This window comes from Notolepis coatsorum, assembly GCF_963971535.1.
Source record: "Notolepis coatsorum genome assembly, chromosome: 16".
Taxonomy (NCBI): Eukaryota; Metazoa; Chordata; class Actinopteri; order Aulopiformes; family Paralepididae; genus Notolepis; species Notolepis coatsorum.
The window spans coordinates 111206923-111228285 of NC_140180.1; the positions used below are offsets into that span (position 1 = coordinate 111206923).

The 21363-nt window shown below is 42.6% G+C and overlaps 1 protein-coding gene across 1 annotated transcript in view; it reads right to left on the bottom strand.

Annotated features, from left to right (window-relative positions):
- rnf103 (ring finger protein 103) overlaps positions 1-20947 on the bottom strand; it is a gene marked incomplete at its 5' end in the record, with an annotated part of 40706 nt that extends 19759 nt beyond the window's left edge. Inside the window, 2 exons of the mRNA XM_084331223.1 lie at positions 3137-3297; positions 20722-20947. Of these exons, the coding sequence (XP_084187349.1) occupies positions 3137-3297; positions 20722-20947 (387 nt within the window). The remainder of the gene's footprint in view (positions 1-3136; positions 3298-20721) is intronic.
- Positions 20948-21363: the final 416 nt, after the last annotated feature.

The window sequence follows — 21363 nt, forward strand, 5'->3', positions numbered from 1 at the left end:
TTATCCAACACGTCCACTAGAGGACAGACCTCCAGAGTTATCCAACACGTCCACTAGAGGGCAGACCTCCAGAGTTATCCAACACGTCCACTAGAGGACAGACCTCCAGAGTTATCCAACACGTCCACTAGAGGGCTGGACCTCCAGAGTTATCCAACACGTCCACTAGAGGGCAGACCTCCAGAGTTATCCAACACGTCCACTAGAGGGCTGGACCTCCAGAGTTATCCAACATGTCCACTAGAGGACAGACCTCCAGAGTTATCCAACACGTCCACTAGAGGACAGACCTCCAGAGTTATCCAACACGTCCACTAGAGGACAGACCTCCAGAGTTATCCAACACGTCCACTAGAGGGCAGACCTCCAGAGTTATCCAACACGTCCACTAGAGGACAGACCTCCAGAGTTATCCAACACGTCCACTAGAGGGCAGACCTCCAGAGTTATCCAACACGTCCACTAGAGGGCAGACCTCCAGAGTTATCCAACACGTCCACTAGAGGGCAGACCTCCAGAGTTATCCAACACGTCCACTAGAGGGCAGACCTCCAGAGTTATCCAACATGTCCACTAGAGGACAGACCTCCAGAGTTATCCAACACGTCCACTAGAGGGCAGACCTCCAGAGTTGTCCAACACGTCCACTAGAGGACAGACCTCCAGAGTTATCCAACATGTCCACTAGAGGACAGACCTCCAGAGTTATCCAACACGTCCACTAGAGGGCAGACCTCCAGAGTTATCCAACATGTCCACTAGAGGACAGACCTCCAGAGTTATCCAACATGTCCACTAGAGGACAGACCTCCAGAGTTATCCAACACGTCCACTAGAGGGCAGACCTCCAGAGTTATCCAACACGTCCACTAGAGGACAGACCTCCAGAGTTATCCAACACGTCCACTAGAGGACAGACCTCCAGAGTTATCCAACATGTCCACTAGAGGACAGACCTCCAGAGTTATCCAACACGTCCACTAGAGCAGTGATTCCCAACCTGGGGTCCGCGGACCCCCTGGGGGTCCGCCAGGGGGCGCAGGGGGTCCGCCAGAACACAGATGATTTGAGTTTTTTTTTTTATTATTAATTTTTTTTTTTTTTTTTTTTTTTTTTCAGAGAAATATTTAATTAGCATATTTTTATCATCAGAAGCATGAATAGTCTCTCCACTACAATAAAAAATAAAGATAAATAAATAAACATCTAGACATGATTTTTGAACGTTAACAGTAGGCTACCGGGTAGCCGCTAAAACGCGAATCAGTTGACTGTATCACTTTCTGTAGCTAGCCTAGCACGCTAGTTAACTTTCTCGGCTCGTCTGCAGTCAGCCGCCAGAGGCGAAAATGTGTGACAAACGAAAAGGAGATGACGGCAGCTCATCTGCAAAAAAAGTTAGGACCTACAGCAATCGCGAAAATTACATCACCATGGGCTTCACTGAGGGACCAGACAAACTACCTGAGTGTGTGATTTGTGGAGAAAAGTTGGCAAACTCGAGCCTGAAGCCCAGCAAGCTGAAGAGACATCAGGCGTCTAAGCACCCAGAAACCGTTGGGAAGGATCCAGACTTTTTTCGGAGGAAAGAACAGTCTCTCAAGGCGAACAAGCCTGTTGATGTTAGAGTAGCGTGGAGCAGGGGTGGCAGTGATTTACAGAAGGCTACCGAAGCCTCCTTTGAGTGTTCGCTTTTAATTGCAAAAGCAAAGAAACCGCACAATATTGGCGAGCAGCTCATCAAACCAGCCTGCATCAAAATGGTTTAGAAACTGTGCGGCCCACAGGTGGCGGATAAACTAAAATCAGTACCACTCTCGAACAATGTAGTGAAAGACCGAATTGATAAGATGTCAAGTGATTGCGAGCAGCAGCTGTCAGAAAAGCTTAGAAAGGGTCCATTTGCCATACAACTTGATGAAACTACAACTGTCGCAGACGAGGCTGTGCTCATCGTTTATGTGCAATATATCGAAAATGAGGATCTGAAGCAGGACATTCTCATGTCAGTCAACCTTACTACCACCACTCGAGGTGAGGATATTTTTACTGCAGTGGATTCTTACTTCATTCAACATAAATGCAAACCGTTCACCATTAGGGCCTGATTTGAGAGGATGAATACAGGATTTGAATATTGGCCAAAATTTTGAAATACATATGGTGCAAGATTAGATTTGTTGATTGAAGGCACAAGTCAAAGAAGCATAGTGGGTCTAATTATGATGCATATGCCTGTGTATAAGCAGTTTGTTATTAAAATGACCAAAAAAAAGGTATTAAACCCAGCTAGGACAGATTCTCTCTGCTACTGATTGGAATTTCCTGTCTCATATTTAGTTTAATTTGTTGCATTGATTTGTTCCATAAATGCAAACCGTTCACCATTAGGGACTGATTTGAGAGGATGAATACAGGATTTGAATATTGGCTAGGGCTGGGCGATATGGAAAAAAATCATATCGCGATAACGATATGATAATTTTATTTTATTTCTCGATATCGATAATTATCGAATTGTTATAAGTATAAAAAAAATTAAAAAAAAAAAAAAATTTAACAACATATGTATGTTTATTTTGCAGCAATTCTTTGTCATTGCCGCCATCTTTAGTGTTACATCCCCTCACACTCCAGTTCTCAGGCTGCAGCTGGTTTAAAAGCTAAAGTAAACCGGCTTCTCTGCTGGCTGTGGCTCCAGAAGAGTTGAACAGTTCTGGCTCTGCTAGTTTATTTTCGATCTTTTGGCGCTTTTTTGGTGGACAAACCACCGCACATGTGCACCGTGACTCGTGACTGGAGTCTAGTTCTGCTAGCACACATAGCCTACTGTGTACAGACGGTTTCAATGTATTTTAAATTAGAAAGCAAACAAAATAAATGGACAAGAGAAAAAGAAATCTGATCAGTATTGTCATTTGGACAAGCAAAGCCATTACTTTAAGTTGCAGGCAAGAAAGACAAGTCTGTCCACTGTCTCTGGTTTTAAAACTGCCCTGTTGCAGGTAAAAAAAAAAAAAAAAAAAAAAAAAAAAAAAAAACGACCTCCAGAGTTATCCAACACGTCCACTACAGGCTACACAGAGGGCTGGACCTTCAGTCCGTTCCCAGCCCTAATCTAAATGGTGTACTGTACCTGAACCAGCCATACTCCATCTTTAGTGTCCTCCACCAGCTCATAGAAGTGCATCTCCCCGCTGAAGGAGGTGCTGAAGGAGCTGCTGCTGGCGTCTCCTCCTTCAGTCTGCTCCTTCTCCCTCTTTATGGCCGAGTACAACTCCCCCTGCATCAGCTCTCCTGTTGGGGAAGAAGACAGTCAGTCGTCCCGTCAGATATAGCTGCAGGCAGTCAGTCAGTCTCGTTCAGCACTTGCTCGTCAAGTACAACAGGTCATACAGCTAGTAGCACTGAACAACATGACAACAGGTCATACAGCTAGTAGCACTGAACATGGTGACAACAGGTCATACAGCTAGTAGCACTGAACAACATGACAACAGGTCATACAGCTAGTAGCACTGAACATGGTGACAACAGGTCATACAGCTAGTAGCGCTGAACAACATGACAACAGGTCATACAGCTAGTAGCACTGAACATGGTGACAACAGGTCATACAGCTAGTAGCACTGAACAACATGACAACAGGTCATACAGCTAGTAGCGCTGAACATGGTGACAACAGGTCATACAGCTAGTAGCGCTGAACATGGTGACAACAGGTCATACAGCTAGTAGCGCTGAACATGGTGACAACAGGTCATACAGCTAGTAGCACTGAACAACATGACAACAGGTCATACAGCTAGTAGCACTGAACAACATGACAACAGGTCATACAGCTAGTAGCGCTGAACAACATGACAACAGGTCATACAGCTAGTAGCGCTGAACAACATGACAACAGGTCATACAGCTAGTAGCGCTGAACAACATGACAACAGGTCATACAGCTAGTAGCACTGAACATGGTGACAACAGGTCATACAGCTAGTAGCACTGAACATGGTGACAACAGGTCATACAGCTAGTAGCACTGAACAACATGACAACAGGTCATACAGCTAGTAGCGCTGAACATGGTGACAACAGGTCATACAGCTAGTAGCACTGAACAACATGACAACAGGTCATACAGCTAGTAGCACTGAACAACATGACAACAGGTCATACAGCTAGTAGCGCTGAACATGGTGACAACAGGTCATACAGCTAGTAGCACTGAACATGGTGACAACAGGTCATACAGCTAGTAGCACTGAACATGGTGACAACAGGTCATACAGCTAGTAGCGCTGAACATGGTGACAACAGGTCATACAGCTAGTAGCGCTGAACATGGTGACAACAGGTCATACAGCTAGTAGCGCTGAACAACATGACAACAGGTCATACAGCTAGTAGCGCTGAACAACATGACAACAGGTCATACAGCTAGTAGCGCTGAACATGGTGACAACAGGTCATACAGCTAGTAGCGCTGAACAACATGACAACAGGTCATACAGCTAGTAGCGCTGAACAACATGACAACAGGTCATACAGCTAGTAGCACTGAACAACATGACAACAGGTCATACAGCTAGTAGCGCTGAACAACATGACAACAGGTCATACAGCTAGTAGCGCTGAACATGGTGACAACAGGTCATACAGCTAGTAGCACTGAACAACATGACAACAGGTCATACAGCTAGTAGCACTGAACAACATGACAACAGGTCATACAGCTAGTAGCGCTGAACAACATGACAACAGGTCATACAGCTAGTAGCACTGAACAACATGACAACAGGTCATACAGCTAGTAGCACTGAACATGGTGACAACAGGTCATACAGCTAGTAGCACTGAACATGGTGACAACAGGTCATACAGCTAGTAGCGCTGAACAACATGACAACAGGTCATACAGCTAGTAGCACTGAACAACATGACAACAGGTCATACAGCTAGTAGCGCTGAACAACATGACAACAGGTCATACAGCTAGTAGCACTGAACAACATGACAACAGGTCATACAGCTAGTAGCGCTGAACAACATGACAACAGGTCATACAGCTAGTAGCACTGAACATGGTGACAACAGGTCATACAGCTAGTAGGACTGAACAACATGGGAGAAATAAGCAGCACAGAGGAAAGAGGCGAGGAGGATATAGCAGCAGCCTTATCGTAAGTTCCTTTGTCTCGCTTGTGTTTAACTTGGCCCCTCCCACATACAGTAAGGTCCATAAGTATTTGAACATCAACACAATGTTAATCCTTTTGGCTCTGTACACCAACACAATGGATTTGAAATTAAACAATCAAGATATGCGCTCTAAGTGCAGACGTTACGCTTTATCTGAGGGTATCATTTACATCCAAGTCAGGTGAACGGTGTAGGAATTACAACAAATTATATGTGTGCCCCACCCCCCCCCCCCTTTTTTTTTTTAAAGGGACCAAATTAATTGGACTGCTCAGTTGTTCAATGGTCAGGTGTGTTATTCCCTCATTAGTTTATTTACACAGAGCAGATAAAAGGTCTAGAGTTCATTTAAAGTGTGTTATTTGCATTTGGAATATTGTTGTTGCAGTCAGAATGTTGTTGCCGTCAACTCTCAATATGAGGTCCAAAGAGCCGTCACTATCAGTGAAGCAAGCCATCATTAGGCTGAAAAACAAAACAAAAACATTCTTAACACTATGATCGCCGGGGACGAGTTAAGACATCATTCCTAGCCATGCTCATTCTGCCGAAGACGCCGTAGCTCGTCTTTGATGTCAATATTTCAAAAATCTGTGACCGAAATCATATTTCCCCTCCGGAGCCCTGAGACACACTGCAAAGCTCCACTCAACTCTCTAGCGGTTCAAGAGCGCCATCTGGTGGCCGATCGCCAACCGGAAATGAGCCTTTGAACCGGTAGTGCTCATCCATATGTGGTCCGGGCACTCGCTATCGTTAGAGAGACTCCGTCTTGACACAGTGAACATCGATCGGTGCAAATAAGTCGAAAAAACAACATGATTTGGACGTATATACTATTATACAACCTGGAAATGGATCGGGCATTTCTCCATCCCATAATAGAAAAAATTCTGTTCCACGCTCATCTGCCAGCGGCGCGAGGAAGCCACGGTAAGATTCAGCGTTATATTCTTTTTTGTATTTTATTTTTTTATTATTTTTTAAACAAACATATAAACAAACATGACAACACACGATAAGATATACAAGCATTAATTGTCAGGGCACATCCAATGAGATCACCTTTTGGTTAGTTGTTTTATATAAGATATACCCATAATACCTGTTATCTAAAAAAAAAACCTACACACATATGCTCAGCTCGAACCCCCCCCTCCCGGACCCCACCTTGAGAAGTACCTCCACTATCCCTCGCACCTAACCAGACACTACCATTATAAGCTAGCTTTTATTCTCTCCACCACTTCTAACCACATTGACATTTTGGATTCATTGAGACCCAGATTTCTTGCTGTAGATATTTCATGGTAAATTACATCGAGATATGTAAGAAACCAAACTTTACGGCACATTTTTTCCGGTTGAAACCAGCGTGATGCGATCAGCTTTTTGGCTACTGTGATACCCGATAAAACCAATCTCTTTAGCTGTGGATTCACTGCAAACTCAAAAACATCATTCAACAGCAATACCGAGGGGTGTACAGGTATATTCCAAGATACGAGTTTTGATATTTGTTGGGTCACATCTTTCCAGAATGCCTTAACTGGTGAGCAGTCCCAATACATGTGCATAAATGTCCCTTCGTCCCCATTTGTACATTGGGTGCATTTGGAATCTTGTTTGAGCCCCATTCGGCACAGTCTTATAGGAGTCAAGTATGTCCTGTGAATATAGTTAAGATTGATTTGTTGATGATCCGGGTTCCTTGATGTAAGTCGGACATTTGCCCAGGCTCCTTGCCAATCAAAGTCATTTTCCAGGTCTGGTATATCCCTCCTCCAGACAGAGTCAAGTTGGAGGGTTTCATACGAGGACGTTAGTAATTGATGATAAAATTCTGAAACAAAACCTCTCGATGTCTCTCTTGAGTAGAAGAATTTGTGGTATCTGTGGTGTTCAATTGGTCTGTCTAATGGAACACCGTGAGACTTCAAACATAGCTCTAACTGTTTGTGAAAAAGCCATGTGGACTTGGTGAGATTAAATTTTTTGCGTATTTCTTTATCACTACAAAAACCCTGTTTGTTAAAAACATCCCCTAATGAGTGTATGCCTTGCTCTTCCCATATAGGGAATCTTATAGGTCGTTTCCCAATTAAGAGAGCATTGTTATTGAATAAGGGAGTATGATTGTGCCATTCTTGTGGGTTAGGATTTTTTTTTTGTGATTCACGCCATATCCGGATCGCATGAGTAATTATGGGGCCAAATTTTCGTTCACAGTGCTTGATTGGTAGTTTAGTGTATGCTATGTCCTTCAGTCTATGTGGGGCTACTATGTTTTCTTCTATTTTTCTCCAAGATGCTAATGCTTGGGAGTCAAACCATGTTGTCAATGGACTTAATGAGTACGCCTTAAAATATAGGAAAAAATCTGGAAATGCCATGCCACCATCTGCTTTATTTCTCTGTGCGGTGGATCTTTTTATACGTGGTGGTTTGTTATTCCAAATAAATTTGTATGTGGAGGAGTGTAATCTTTTCCAGTAACCCTCTGGAGGGGGTAGCGGTAGCATTGAACAGAAGAAGTTGATTTTAGGTAGTACATCCATCTTAACTATTGATATCCGTGCTTGTACTGTGTTCTTAAGTTTTGCCCATCTATCAAGGTCGTCTTTGATTTTGTTTTGGATTTTTGTGTAGTTGTGCTTCACCGTTTGTCTTATGGTAGGGAATATTTCCACTCCCAAGCATCTGAAATGTTTTACCATCGGTATCTGTCCTGGGAGGGTTGTATCTTTTTTTGCAGGGGTGTTAAGTGGAAGGAAAGCCGACTTCGGCCAATTTATCTTAAATCCCGATAAATCACCAAAGTCCTCAATCAACTTGAGCAGATGAGGCAATGTGGTGTTGGGGTTTTTCATGAACAATATTACATCGTCCGCATATAAACACATTTTTTGTTGTGTGCCCTTGATTACGATAGGTTCTATGGATTGGGATTGTCTTATATATTGTGCTAAAGGCTCTAATGATAGATTGAACAGTCCGGGACTAAGAGGACAACCCTGTCTGGCAGAGCGTGATACCGGAAATATTTCAGAGATGATTGTGCCTGTTGTAATCATGGCCGATGGGTCTTTGTATAATACTTTAATCATATCGATGAATCCTTTTCCTAACCCCATCCTTTCTAGCACTGCCCACAGATACGACCATTCCAGCCTGTCAAAGGCCTTCATAGCATCCAGGGACAGCATCGCCTTAGGTATGGTGTCCTCCTTGTCGGCATCAAGTACGTGCAGTATACGTCTTATGTTCTCAGTGATCAGGCGGCCTCCTATGAAGCCAGTTTGGTCCGGGTGAACTAAAGACGTCATATGCTTTTGTAATCTGATGGCTAATATCTTAGAGTACAGTTTGATATCTGTTCCGAGGAGGCTTACAGGTCTATAACTACCGCACTCGTTGGGGTCTTTGTCTTTTTTAAGGAGGACTGTTATGAGTGCAATATTGTCAATTTTATGGAAGTTCCCCTCCTTGACTGAGTATAAGATCATATTTAGTAATAAGGGACCAATTATGTCCCAACAAGAAAGGTACATTTCTGATGGGAAACCGTCTCTTCCTGGAGCCTTACCACTTTTCATTGCGGTTATGGCCTTCTTGAGTTCCTCTAGTGTGATCGGTATTTCTAACTGTTTAGCGTCATCCTCTGAAAGTTTAGGGAGAATAATTTGATTAAGAAATGTGTCCATTTTGTTTTGATCGAAGGTCATTTCTGATTTATATAAATCGGAGTAGAATACTTTGAATGTATCGTTTATTTTTACAGGATCTGTTACAAGTACTTGTTGTGCTCTAATGGTAGTTATATCTGCAAATGTTGCATTAATTCTTAATCGCATGGCTAATAGGTGGCTGGGTTTGGAACCATGGGAGTACTGCTGTTGTCTTGTGCTGCGTATTTGTATTTCCGATTGTTGTCTGTATATGGCATTGATCTCTATTTTTAGTACGTTAACTTGGTTTTCTAGTCGAGTTGAGTTGTTGTATTTCAGAGAATTAAATAACGTTGAGTAAAGCGTTTCCAGCTCATCCAGTTTTGTGCTTTGATTCTTGCGCATTTTGGAGGAAAAGCTATCCGTGAAGTCTTTGATCATTCCCTTTACCGACATCCATATTATTCTGGGGTCTTGCACCGAGTTTGCATTCTCCCGTTGGAATACTATAAGAGCTTCTTTGAGTTGTGTAATGAATTCCTTGTTGTTAAGCAGCAACGAGTTAAATCGATATCTTGGGGCTCGGGAGGATAGTATACCAAATGTACCTTTAAGGAGTAAATAACAGTGATCTGATAGTGCGTTGGGTATCATTTCCACTTCATAATTATCAAATAGTCTCTGTGATGCAAAGACATAATCTATTCTGGATAGTGTCTTATGTCTCGCAGATCGACAAGAGTACTTTCGGGTCGTGGGATTAAGTAACCGCCATAAGTCCTTTACACCTGTAATCTTTGACCAATCCTTTAATGCCTTCGATGAATTCTTTTGTTCGCTGGAAAAGGCGAGGTAAGATTTGTCTATCCTTGGGTTCCAGATGGCATTAAAATCCACTCCTATTATAAATGAGTAATCGGGAATGTCTAACATTGCATTGGTTAGTGTAGTGAAGAAATCTTCTTCGTACAAATTTGGGGCGTATACCGCTATCAACGCTATTTTCCTGTTCTTATGTTCAATCTTAGCTATAGTTATCCGACCTTCTACATCAGACCATACTCCCTTTAGTACAATATTCAACTTACGTTTAACGACTATTGCTACACCCCGAGTTCTCGTACCAATAGAGGAGTGACTGATATTATGGTATATGTTGTCCGCTAATTTACCTATGTCTTTCCCTAGAATGTGTGTTTCGCTTAGCAGAGCAATGTCCACATGTTCTTTTTTCATCAGTGTGAGCACGCTTTTGCGTTTGAGTTGGTTATTTATTCCCCCGGTGTTCCATATCATTATATTCAAACTAGCCATAGTCTATACATGTTGCATTGTAATTTTTGGTAATGCTTCTGGAGTGCGAGGCAATAATAGATATACATCCCACTAGTGAGGTCCCGTTGAGAGCCGAGCTTAAAAACATACATATATACAAATAAAAATCCCCTACCCTTCCCTCCCACCGAGAGTCGTACAGGATTGTGTTCCATGAACACAACCTTTGCGTATGACTCTCTCCCTTGCACCACCGGATATCCCAGAATGATCCAATTATCCTTAACATTCCTATGTATACCATAGGATCTAACACTCTAAATTCTACCATAAGTAGAATGTCGACTGTGGCTTGGCCACTTACCCGTAAAAAATAAATAAATAAAAATTTAAATGAGATAAACTAAAAATAAAGACCAAAAATAAGCTTCAATTGTCATGTCTTAATCACTTACATTTTATATGAACTTGTAATTTATAGTAATTTATAGTAACTCATGAATAATATGAAGGTATTGAACTGAAGAGAGAGCAAGTAAAAGGAATAGAACATTAACTTAGATCTTAAAAGAGCATTGCTATGCTTAAACATCTAAAGTATTAATTGGAGAAGTAGTGAAATTATTTCCCATTAATAAAAAACAATTTTTAAATACGTATATGCAGCATTTCCCCCGACCGGGGTGGGCGATGATCGTTGTGTAGAGTGATCTTTCAGCCGGCCGGCTATGATGGCTCTGTGGTTCTGCATCTAGATAGCTGTTGATTATTCCCCCGAGGGGCTTCTGGTAGAATGAATGACCACGTATTGCTGATATTCCAGAATGCTCCATATATCAAAGAATGCTTCGATGTTCTAGATTATTCCAATATGTCATTTTTACATTGTCTGAATGTTCCAGTATGTTCTGGAGTGTTCCAATCTTAAATCCAATATGTCCGCAATAATATAAACACGTCGGGGGAAGCATTCAAAAACTCTGAGCACGTAGGTCTCTCTGTCCCAAATCCTCGGTTATTAAAGGTTGTACTATATGGTGACCTTGCATAACTGAAATTTAAAAGGCCATTTATACACTATTCTGCTCCTGTTCAGACAGGAATTTGGCTGCATCTTCAGGCGAGTTGAGGAGAACCTTTGCTCCTTGTTTGTCAACGACGCGAAGTATTGCAGGGTATATTAGTAGGGGTCTGTATTTCCCCAGGTATAGTTGAGACATCACCGTCTTGAACTTGGCACGCAGTTCCACTACCTCACGACAATAATCTTCAAAGCAGTGTATTGGTACCTCCATGTATTTCAGATTGCCTTTCATCCTGCGAGTTTCACGCATAATCATTTCTTTTATTCTGACTTGGCGCAGTACAACTAATATCACTCTGGGCTTAGCGTTATTGCCAATGGAGCGGGGACCCAATCTGAAGCACTCATCCACCTCCGGTATTTTAGGAAGGATTCCTGTTCCCAAGATTTTCTGTAATTCTGTGGCAAACTCTTCAGGGTTTTCACATCTCACTGATTCGTCCAGACCGACAATACGAATATTCAGCCTGCGTTTTTGATATTCCATCTCGAATATTTTGGCTTTCTGTTCTTTATTGATTCGCGTGAGCTCCAACGTTATTCCGCTGAGCTCCGTCTTGATTTCATTGTAGTTCCCCTTCATCTCAGCAGTTAGGTTAACTGTGTTAGCCTCTACTTCCTTGTAGATGTGAGTGAAATTGATTTCGTGGGTTTCCACTACTTTCTCCAGAGCCTCGGTGCGTTTATTCTGTGCGTCGGCGTCCGCTCTCAGCGCATCAATTTTGCCTTCAATAGATTCTTTAATAGCATCTACTTTTTGAGTTATTATCTTCTCCGACAGTTGTGATTGGTGGATCATTTCCTTCATTATTGTCTTCCCCATTTCATCCATTTTCCGGATGATATGTTCGGTATCTGTGGAGGTGTTTGATGGGGATGAACTTGAAGCGGCCTCTGTCAAGTCAATATTTTCTGCTGTCCGCTGTACGAGATTCAGCGTTATATTCTAACGTGTTCCATATAAACTGCTATGATGAACATATGACCCACTCTGGATGAATCATCTAACGCTGCCCACGGAATTATAAACGATCCCCCGCCCATCCGGTCATCATCAGATGATATGTAGTAACTCCTAGTAGCACATCCAGTTGAAATTTTTTATCTCGCACAGATTCCTACCAAACTGTATTTGATCATCAATATAATGCATTTAGGGCTATAAATCACGTTCTGAAGAAAGCTGCAGAAAACGATAAAAACACTTATACTTTAGACCATATTTTAGTATGAATATGTGAATGAAAAAGTTTAACGTTGCTACACCCTGAACAATACATGTAGGACATTGAATGGGCCATAATAATGGCAATTTAGCAATAGAATTTAAAAAGTTATAGCCCTGCAAAGAAGGGGAACTTCTCCATAGACAAATAGAGATGGTGAGGGATGGTAAATTATGAATTTAACCCATGGCGATCAAAGTGTTAAAAAAATTTAATTCATTCATTCATAAAAATGAAGAACACAGTAAACACACTGGTGAGCTCAGCAAAACCGAAAGACCCGGAAGACCACGGAAAACTGTGGTGGATGACAGAAGAATTATTTCCCTGGTGAAGAAAAAAAAAGTCCAACAGTTGGCCAGATCAAGAACGCTCTCCGGGAGGTAGGCGTATCTGTGTCAAAGTCAGCAAATCAAGAGAAGACTTCACCAGGGTGAATAAAGAGGGTCCACCACAAGATGTAAACCATTGGTGAGCCACAAAAACATTAAGACCAGATTAGAGTTTGCAAAAAAAATAACATCTTAAAAAAAGCCTGCACAGTTCTGGAACAACATCCTATGGACAGATGAGACGAAGATCAACTTGTAGGCTAGAATGATGGGAAGAGAAGAGTAAGGAGAATAGGGTTGGGTACTGTTCACATTTGAACTGATACTGGTACCTGGGAATCAACACCGCCGGTACCCAATGGTGCCTTTTTCTATACTTTACTGTCTCTATAATAACAACAATGTTATTTCAGTCGTCCAACCTTGCACGGTTGCCATGAATGGGTAAAATGTGAGGAACAAATTGGAAAGCCTGCCTCCCTCCCTCCCTCTCCCAAACTGTTCCTAAAAAGCTTTTTCTTTTTTAACATTGCATGATCATGTATACATTTATCATAATAATTAGTTTTATGTTTAAATATCAACATTATCTGACCATCTTCAGTAAATACTATCAAACTCCTCTGATCTCATCTGGTCTTTCCAAAGACCCAAGAGATGGGATAGTAATATGTATATTAGACACAGAGAGAAAGGGAGAATGGCTTATAGCAGACTTAATATAATATTTCAGTTAATAAAGTGAAATATTTATTATCATCAACTATCCAGTTCATTTTTATAGTGTAACATTTGGCTACTAATAATTTAATGTAGAGAGAAAGACGGGTTCAGCCCCTCCCATTCGCCCAGAGTATTTCTCAGCAAAACATTTATTTAAGTATTTAAGAGTATTTCTCCACTGAGAGCGTATTTTCTACCTGGGAGGGTTATAATCTATCTGCTCTCAAGGTACCGAAATGTGGCACCAATTGATTTAACGTGAATCAGTACTCGGTAGGGCTGATGTAATTCGGTCAGTACCCTAAAAGTACAGAGTTCGTCGCCAAACATAATGGAGAAGGAAGGTGGTGGTGGTGTGTACGGCTGCCAATGGAACAGGCTCCCTTGTATTTATTGATGATGCGACTGCTGAGAAAAGCAGCAGGATGAATTCTGAAGTATTTTGGGCAAAATTATCTGCTCATATTCAGCCAAATGCTTCAGAACTCATTGGACGGCGCTTCACAGTGGTGCAGATGGTGGACAATGACCCGAAGCATATTGCGAAAACAAACAGTTTTTTTTAAAGGCAAAGAAGTGGAATGTTACGCAATGGCCCAGTCAATCACCTGACCTGAATCCAGTTGAGCGTGCATTTCACTTGCTGAAGACATAACTGAAGGGAAAATGTGCCAAGAACAAGCAGGAACTAAGGGCGCTCCAGTAGCACACCACATAGCGCGCTGAGTTGCGAAGCGGTCGTCCCGGGTTCGTTTCCCAGTCCCGGCAACCATTTGCCGCATGTCTTCCCTACCTCTCCTCCCGTTCTCCCTCTATCGGTCCTGCGCGGCCAGAAAAAGCTGAAAATGCTATAAATAAAAGTTAAAAAAATTTAAAAAAATAAAGCAGGAACTAGAGACAGCTGCAGTAGAGGCCTGGCAGCGCATCACCAGGGAGGGACAACCCCCAGCGTCTGGTGATGTCTATGGGTTTCACACCTCAGGCTGTAATCAAGTATTTATGTAGAAACGGTTGTAATTAATTACTACACTGTAGTGTTCACCTGATTTGGATGTAAGTACCCTCAAATTAAAGCTGAAAGGTTGCACTTGAATCGCACCGTGTTTCATTTCAAGTCCATTGTGGTGGTGTGCAGAGCCAGAATTGTGAAAATTGTGTCAATGTCTAAATATTTATGCCCGAGTATGTTACTCTTATATATAGCAGTTATAGTCCCTAGACCCAGCTCATCACAGCTGCACCAGGGGCTAGCCCTTATTGTCGAGTTCTGTTTCAACACTTCAACCAATTGGTTAATAAAAGGAAAAGAGAAAATCACTTATGTTCACAACTAAACATGACTAACCAACATCCCGTTTGTTCCATTAAAAGTCAGTTATGGCAATAACATTAATGTTAAGGAACACAGCAACAGTATGGGAAATACACGTACCATGTTCTCCAGAGTCAGACAAGAAGATATAGGCTATATTCTGTGTGTTCAATAGAAAGCTATCCAGCTGCAAGGATAAAAAATCCAGGTGAGGTGTTTTTGGTCAACAGCTAGGCCAGCTGGTCCAGTGGTCCAGTGGTGGTGCCACCGGTACCACGCCGTCCCAGCACTTTTCTGAGCAGAAGTACGGGCACGGATGTGCACGCACGCGCACACAAAAATGCGTTCACAACTTTCACTCGACTCGTCGTCCGTATTTAACACTTTCAGTGCCCATCACGTCATATCACGTTTTATCAGACCAATGCCTGAATGCCCACAACGTTTATTAGCGTTTTATTTTTTTTATTAGCGATCTGAATTCATATTTCATCAACCGAGTCTCCCGTTGGTATGAAGCCCCTGTAGGAGCTCAGATGTGGAAAAAACCGCCCCCTATCGTCTCCCAGATGGTAATGCACCCCTTTGGAATGGACTCAATGAAAATGGATGAGAAAAGAAAAATCCGGAATCCACATTTTACTTCTCAGGCATGTAACCCGAGCCGATCGGATTCATTGTGGACCCTCAGAACAGCCTGGAATATATATATATTCACAGTAGCCAATCGATAGTAGACAGTAGTGATCGATTTTTGGAATGGCGATCAGGAATTGGAATGATCTTTTTGGAGAACATCTGATCTGAGGTAAGGAATCTATTTTACCAGTCTTGGGATAATCAGAGTTGTATTCGCTGAGATATCAACGTGTCCCCTATGTGTGTGTGTGTGTGTGTGTGTGTGCGCGCGCGATCGCTGATGAGGAACTCAGATAATCGATTTTCAGCTCACGGCCCCAGCGTGCATACGTACACATATACTATCGATAATCTAGCGTTTATTTGAAAACGATTCATAAATAGGCCGAAAAATTACAACGTTTTTGTGTATTCTAGAATATTCCAGTAAACATCTTTTATCATGGAATCTTTTTTCCTTGAAAACGAGGGCTTTTCAAAATGCTATAAAACGAAAATGAACCGATAAAAAAACAATCCGCTTCAACAATGTTGACTGGAAAACGAGTCATTGATAAGCGACGGGCAGATTAGACACATAGCCATCATTTTAAACATAGATTAGGCGTTATTAACGCTAACATTGAAGTGGGTGGTGGGCATTCAAGCACTAAATCGTGCGCCCCCTGCTGGCACTGAAAGTGTTAAGTACCGGTACTCAGCTATCACCTAGTCTTTGCATAATAGCATACCGATAGCATAACAAAGAACGAGAAGTGCAAAACCAAAATACAAGCCCTGTACCAATTGGTGGGGGTTTGCTTGAGCTGTGGAACCAAACGGTCCCGACTGGAAGGATAATAATAATAATAATAATAATAATAATAATAATAATAATAATAATAATAATAATAATAATAATAATAATAATAATAATAATAATAGATTGGATTTATATAGCGCTCTTCTCTGACTCAGAGCGCTTCACAGAGTCCATTATTCGTTCATACACAGTCATACCGGTGGTGGTAAGCTACAATTGCAGCCAGAGCTGCCCTGAGGCAGACTCACAGAAGTGTGGCGAATAATCATCGCCTACGGCCCCTCCGACCACCACCAACATTCATTCACATGCAGCATACACATTCATACGAGGCAAGTAGGTTAAGTGTCTTGCCCAAGGACACAACGGCAATGGGATGGACATGGGCTTGAGCGGGATTCGAACCACCAACCCTTCGATCATTGGACGCCCCGCTCTACCCCTGAGCCAAAGCCGCCCCACAGGATGAGACATTTCGTTGTGCTTCAGAAGGAAACTGTCTGTTACATTGTTAATTTAGTTTGTATTTACTTTTCTAGTTTAAGTTAATTCAATTAAAGAAATTGTAACTACAATTACATTTAAAACATTGTTATGCATAATAATCATCTGTTTTGTGCGCAACCGAGGGAACATGTATGCGCGTGCGCGGGAGCGTGCGTGCACGTGGCGTGTGGGCAGTTCCCATATTACGACTGCATCACTGGTCACACTACCTCTCCTAGATCCTTCCCTTGCTGTGCAGGTGCCCCGACCGAACTGTAGGAGTCGCTGTTTACAACGACCCGGACCCACCCTTGCCGGGTTTCCCACCCTCTAACACGGCCAATTGTGTTAGTATGGACGGTCAGCCAACCCGGAAGCACCACAGCTGGATTACATTTAAAACATTGTTTGTTTTTCAACCATATCTGTTGACAATATAATTTCTTTATATATTGAAGGCTACATCCTGCTACCTTTTTCAGCTTCTCTATTTCAAGGCAATATTTACAAAAACTAAACTAAAACTAGTAATTTCCTATACAAACATGTTTCCTACTATTTATTCATAATAATCATCTGTTCTGTGCGCACGCGAGGGAACATGTATGCGCGGGGAGCGTGCGTGCACGTGGCGTCATTTAAACAGAGTACAGGCACTTCTGATATTACGACTGCACCCCTGAGCTGGTCCATATTCGCTTCCGTTAATTTTGTGCTAAGCTAGGCTAGCTTGCAGCCAGATAGCTTTCTACTGACCGCACAGAGAGGAAATTGGTATCCATCTTCTTGTCCGACCCTGAAGAAGACGTGTATATCCCATAATGTTGCCGTGTTCCTTTAAGATACATTTGGACATATCAGTGCAGCTGAAACTTTTAACTGAGGTTGCCCGTTCAAAAAGCCACATGTGTACAATAGCAGTCAGCACAAAACTGTCAGGCTATTTCGCCTCTAAAAGCCCTCCAGTGTTTCCTATACATAGTTGTTATTTGTGATGGCCCACCGGGAATAGTTTCCCCCAATTCTTGCCTGCCACCACCGCAAATAACCCAAGAACATGTAGGTGAACAAACATGGACTTCTTACAACTTGGGTGTTTTTTTCTTGTTAAAAGTCACTAATGGCACCCAGAGTAGGCTATAAAGTCGAGAATGTTTGCTTGATTGATTGAAAACTTTATTAACAGATTGCAGAATGGGTACAATACAGTACGGCTCAATACAAACAAACAATTGTTAAGGGGATGCAGACCAGAGAAAGACTTTCGTCTTGTTTACATCAGCTCAAAGCAAGACCATTGGTTCCTAAAGAACCCATCCTGGGGCTCAAAGGTTTTGAAGGTGAAAAGTGCCCTAATGGAGAGAGAGAGGATCGCTCTGCTACCTTGGAACTAGGACACATTGGGTATGTGTTTATATGGGACACATTGTGAAATTGCCTAATCTTTGTCTGGGTACGTCAATCTAAGATAATATTTAGAATTAGAATGTTGTTTGTATTGAAACATTATATATACACTGTCACGGTTTCATCTTGAAAACAACAACAGTCTAAAATAGACCCACATTAGTTCCTGTTGCAGGGTTAGCTAATAATACCATTAACTTGACACTACAGTTAGTAAATACACTGGGGTCCAAACTATTCCCTAGCAACATCTCTTATCTAGGTCGTCCTCGGACGGGCCCTCCATCGGTGCTTCCAGTCATCCCGATCCTCCATGCATCTGGCTAGCTCGCCAGTACATTCTGTTCCCGCATCTCTCCTGAGTACGTCCACGTAGGTTAACGTGGGACGTCCTCGTGATCGATGCCCGTGTGTTGGTTCCCACAGCACAAGTTTGCTGGTTGGCATCTCATGATGTCTCTGGCAGTGACCTGCCAGCCTCATTCTCCTGACTGCCACTTTCTCGCTCACCCTTAGCACCCCCCCATACAAGTTTGCATTAGTGACATGCTCATCCCTGTTGATGTTGAGCACCACACGCATCATTCTGGTGTAGCACCCATCCAAGGACTTCTGCAGGGTGGGCTTCAAGGTCCAGCATTCACTGCCATACAAAAGGACAGACTCAACTGTTGCATGAAAGAAGTTGAGCTTGATTTGACGGGGGAGGTTGGATTTCCACACACTGGTCATGCCGTTCAGAGCCCTCCACGCAAGCGCCTTCCTCACTTTAAGGTCTTGCTCAGACGAGTTGACCCACGAGCCCAGGTATTTGAAATCAGAGTTCGAGTGAAACGGTCTAGTATAAGGGGGTTAGACAGGCGTTTAAAGAAAACCCTCATGTTGTGTTAGGAATTGGCACCACTGACCGTTGTTAGCGGGTCAATGTTGACCCGGGGTCTAACTCAGTCCTGACCACTAAAAAGAAAGGAGTATCACTCAATATAGTTAATACTACATCCTAACTAACATTATATGCATTCATAACCATATAATCCCATTGTAATTTGATTTTATGGCCCCCGAGACACATCATGTCCCTTATTTTTAAGATGAAAATGAGGTTGTTCAATCATAATATACTAAATGTGAAACCCATAGATGTTTTCTGACTATAATAGAACAATATTAGAATATAACTTCTGAAAAAAAGTTCAGTATATTTATTATTATTTTATTTATATTTAGTATTTTTATAGTATAGTTTTACCTTGCCGGGTCAAGAATGACCCTAACACCACAGTCGTACCGTTTTTTCTGCAGATACCTTCAGAATTTTCAAAATGGTGAAACATAGTTTTGCTGTGCTTATATATGTGTTGTGGAGGATATCATAAAGCCTTGTTCTAATACAATCAACTACATGGTAGTTATTACATATTATAACCTTGAAACGGGTCGCTGGAGACCCTGATTGATTGATTGATTGAAAACTTTATTAACAGATTGCAGAATGGGTACAATACAGTACAGCTCAATACACACAATTGTTAAGGGGATGCAGACCAGAGAAAGACTTTCGCCTTGTTTACATCAGGGTCGCCCATCTTCAATTCATCAGGACATATATGACATACATGACATACAGATAGACAGTACTGCTACATCTATACATTTATGACATGCCAGATTTGCAAATACAGTACTGTTTGTGATACAAAAAGAGTCCAGAAAAGAGAGTATATACATTTGATGTAAAAACTATACATTGGAGGTGGTTGGGTAGGAGGGGTGGGTGGGGAACACTGTACAAGTGTACAAGCAAAACTGTAGAATATTGACAAAACCATACTTGGTCATTTACTGTACATTGGGTTGGGTTAGGACATTTACAGGGGCGAGTTTCGAATTGCAGTCTCCCATAGGTGTTCTTTGAGAGTGGTTTTGAAAGTGGGTAGTGATTCACATTCCTTTACAGCTTTGGGTGGGGCGTTCCACATTGATGTGGCATAATTGTCCCTTGTTTGAGCCGAATCTGGGTTTAACATGATTTGTGGAGCTCCCTCTGGTGTTGTGGTCGTGGTATTCACTGACCTTTGGGAAGTATTTTGACATGTACATGGGTACCTTGGTCGTGTAGTGCATCTTGTAGACCAGGCCCATTGCAAGTTGCTGTACTCTGTCGTCTACTCTAAGCCATCCTAGGTAGTCAAAGTGGGCAGGGGTGAGGTGGGTTCTAGAAGTAAGGTCAAGCAGTAGTCTGACCAGTTTGTTTTGAGATGTTTGTAATTTTGTTTTTAGCGCCTTTGAGGTGCTTTGGTACCATGAGGTGCAAGCATAGTCGTAGTACCCTTGAATGAGTGCTCCTGCCAGAGTCTTCAGGGTATTCTTGTTTACCAGAGAGGAGATCCGGTACAAGAATCTAGTTCGTTGGTTGACCTTTTTAATTTACATTGGATGCCATTTTGTCACAGGAAAGATTAGCCTCTAGGATGGAACCCAGGTAGGTAATTTCATCTTTCCTTGTGACAAAACACCAACCCTAACACCACATAAGGGTTAAAGAACAACAGGATTGTCAAGATCTCCCACCTGAGTTCTCCACCAGCTGGCTGACCTCCCTCTTCTCTGCCAGGCCGGAGTAGCCCAGGCCTCTGCCCTCCAGGATGGTCCTCAGCTTCGAGAAGCTCAGCGTCACCGGGTCCACCAGCTGGGTGGCGAACAAGCCCGTCTCATACCACACCACCGCCTCGAAGAACCGAGCCAACACCAACAACAACAGGAAATACAGGAGCAGGAAGAACAGTTTTAACCACATTTTGTTTGATCGTTTTGGTTAAAAGGCGGTTAGAGATCCGGGGGGAGCCTATAGGTGATGATCCGGGGGGGGGGGGCTATAGGTGATGATCCGGGGGGGATATAGGTGATGATCCGGGGGGGGGCTATAGGTGATGATCCGGGGGGGGGGGGGGCTATAGGTGATGATCCGGGGGGGCTATAGGTGATGATGCGACCTCCAGGTGTTTGTCAAGACAGTGGAGACGTGGTGGTGGTGATGGTGTCTCGCTCTACAGGGCCATCTCGATCTAACAATAACAGTACAAAAAAAAGAAGAATGTTTAAAGTTGAATCAGTCAGTCAAGCCTTCCCCGTTGGTCTTGTTCGGGCTGTGTGTCTCCAGACTGACCGGCCACCATGTTCACCAGCAGGTTAGCTTAGCTCAGGGCCCTGAAC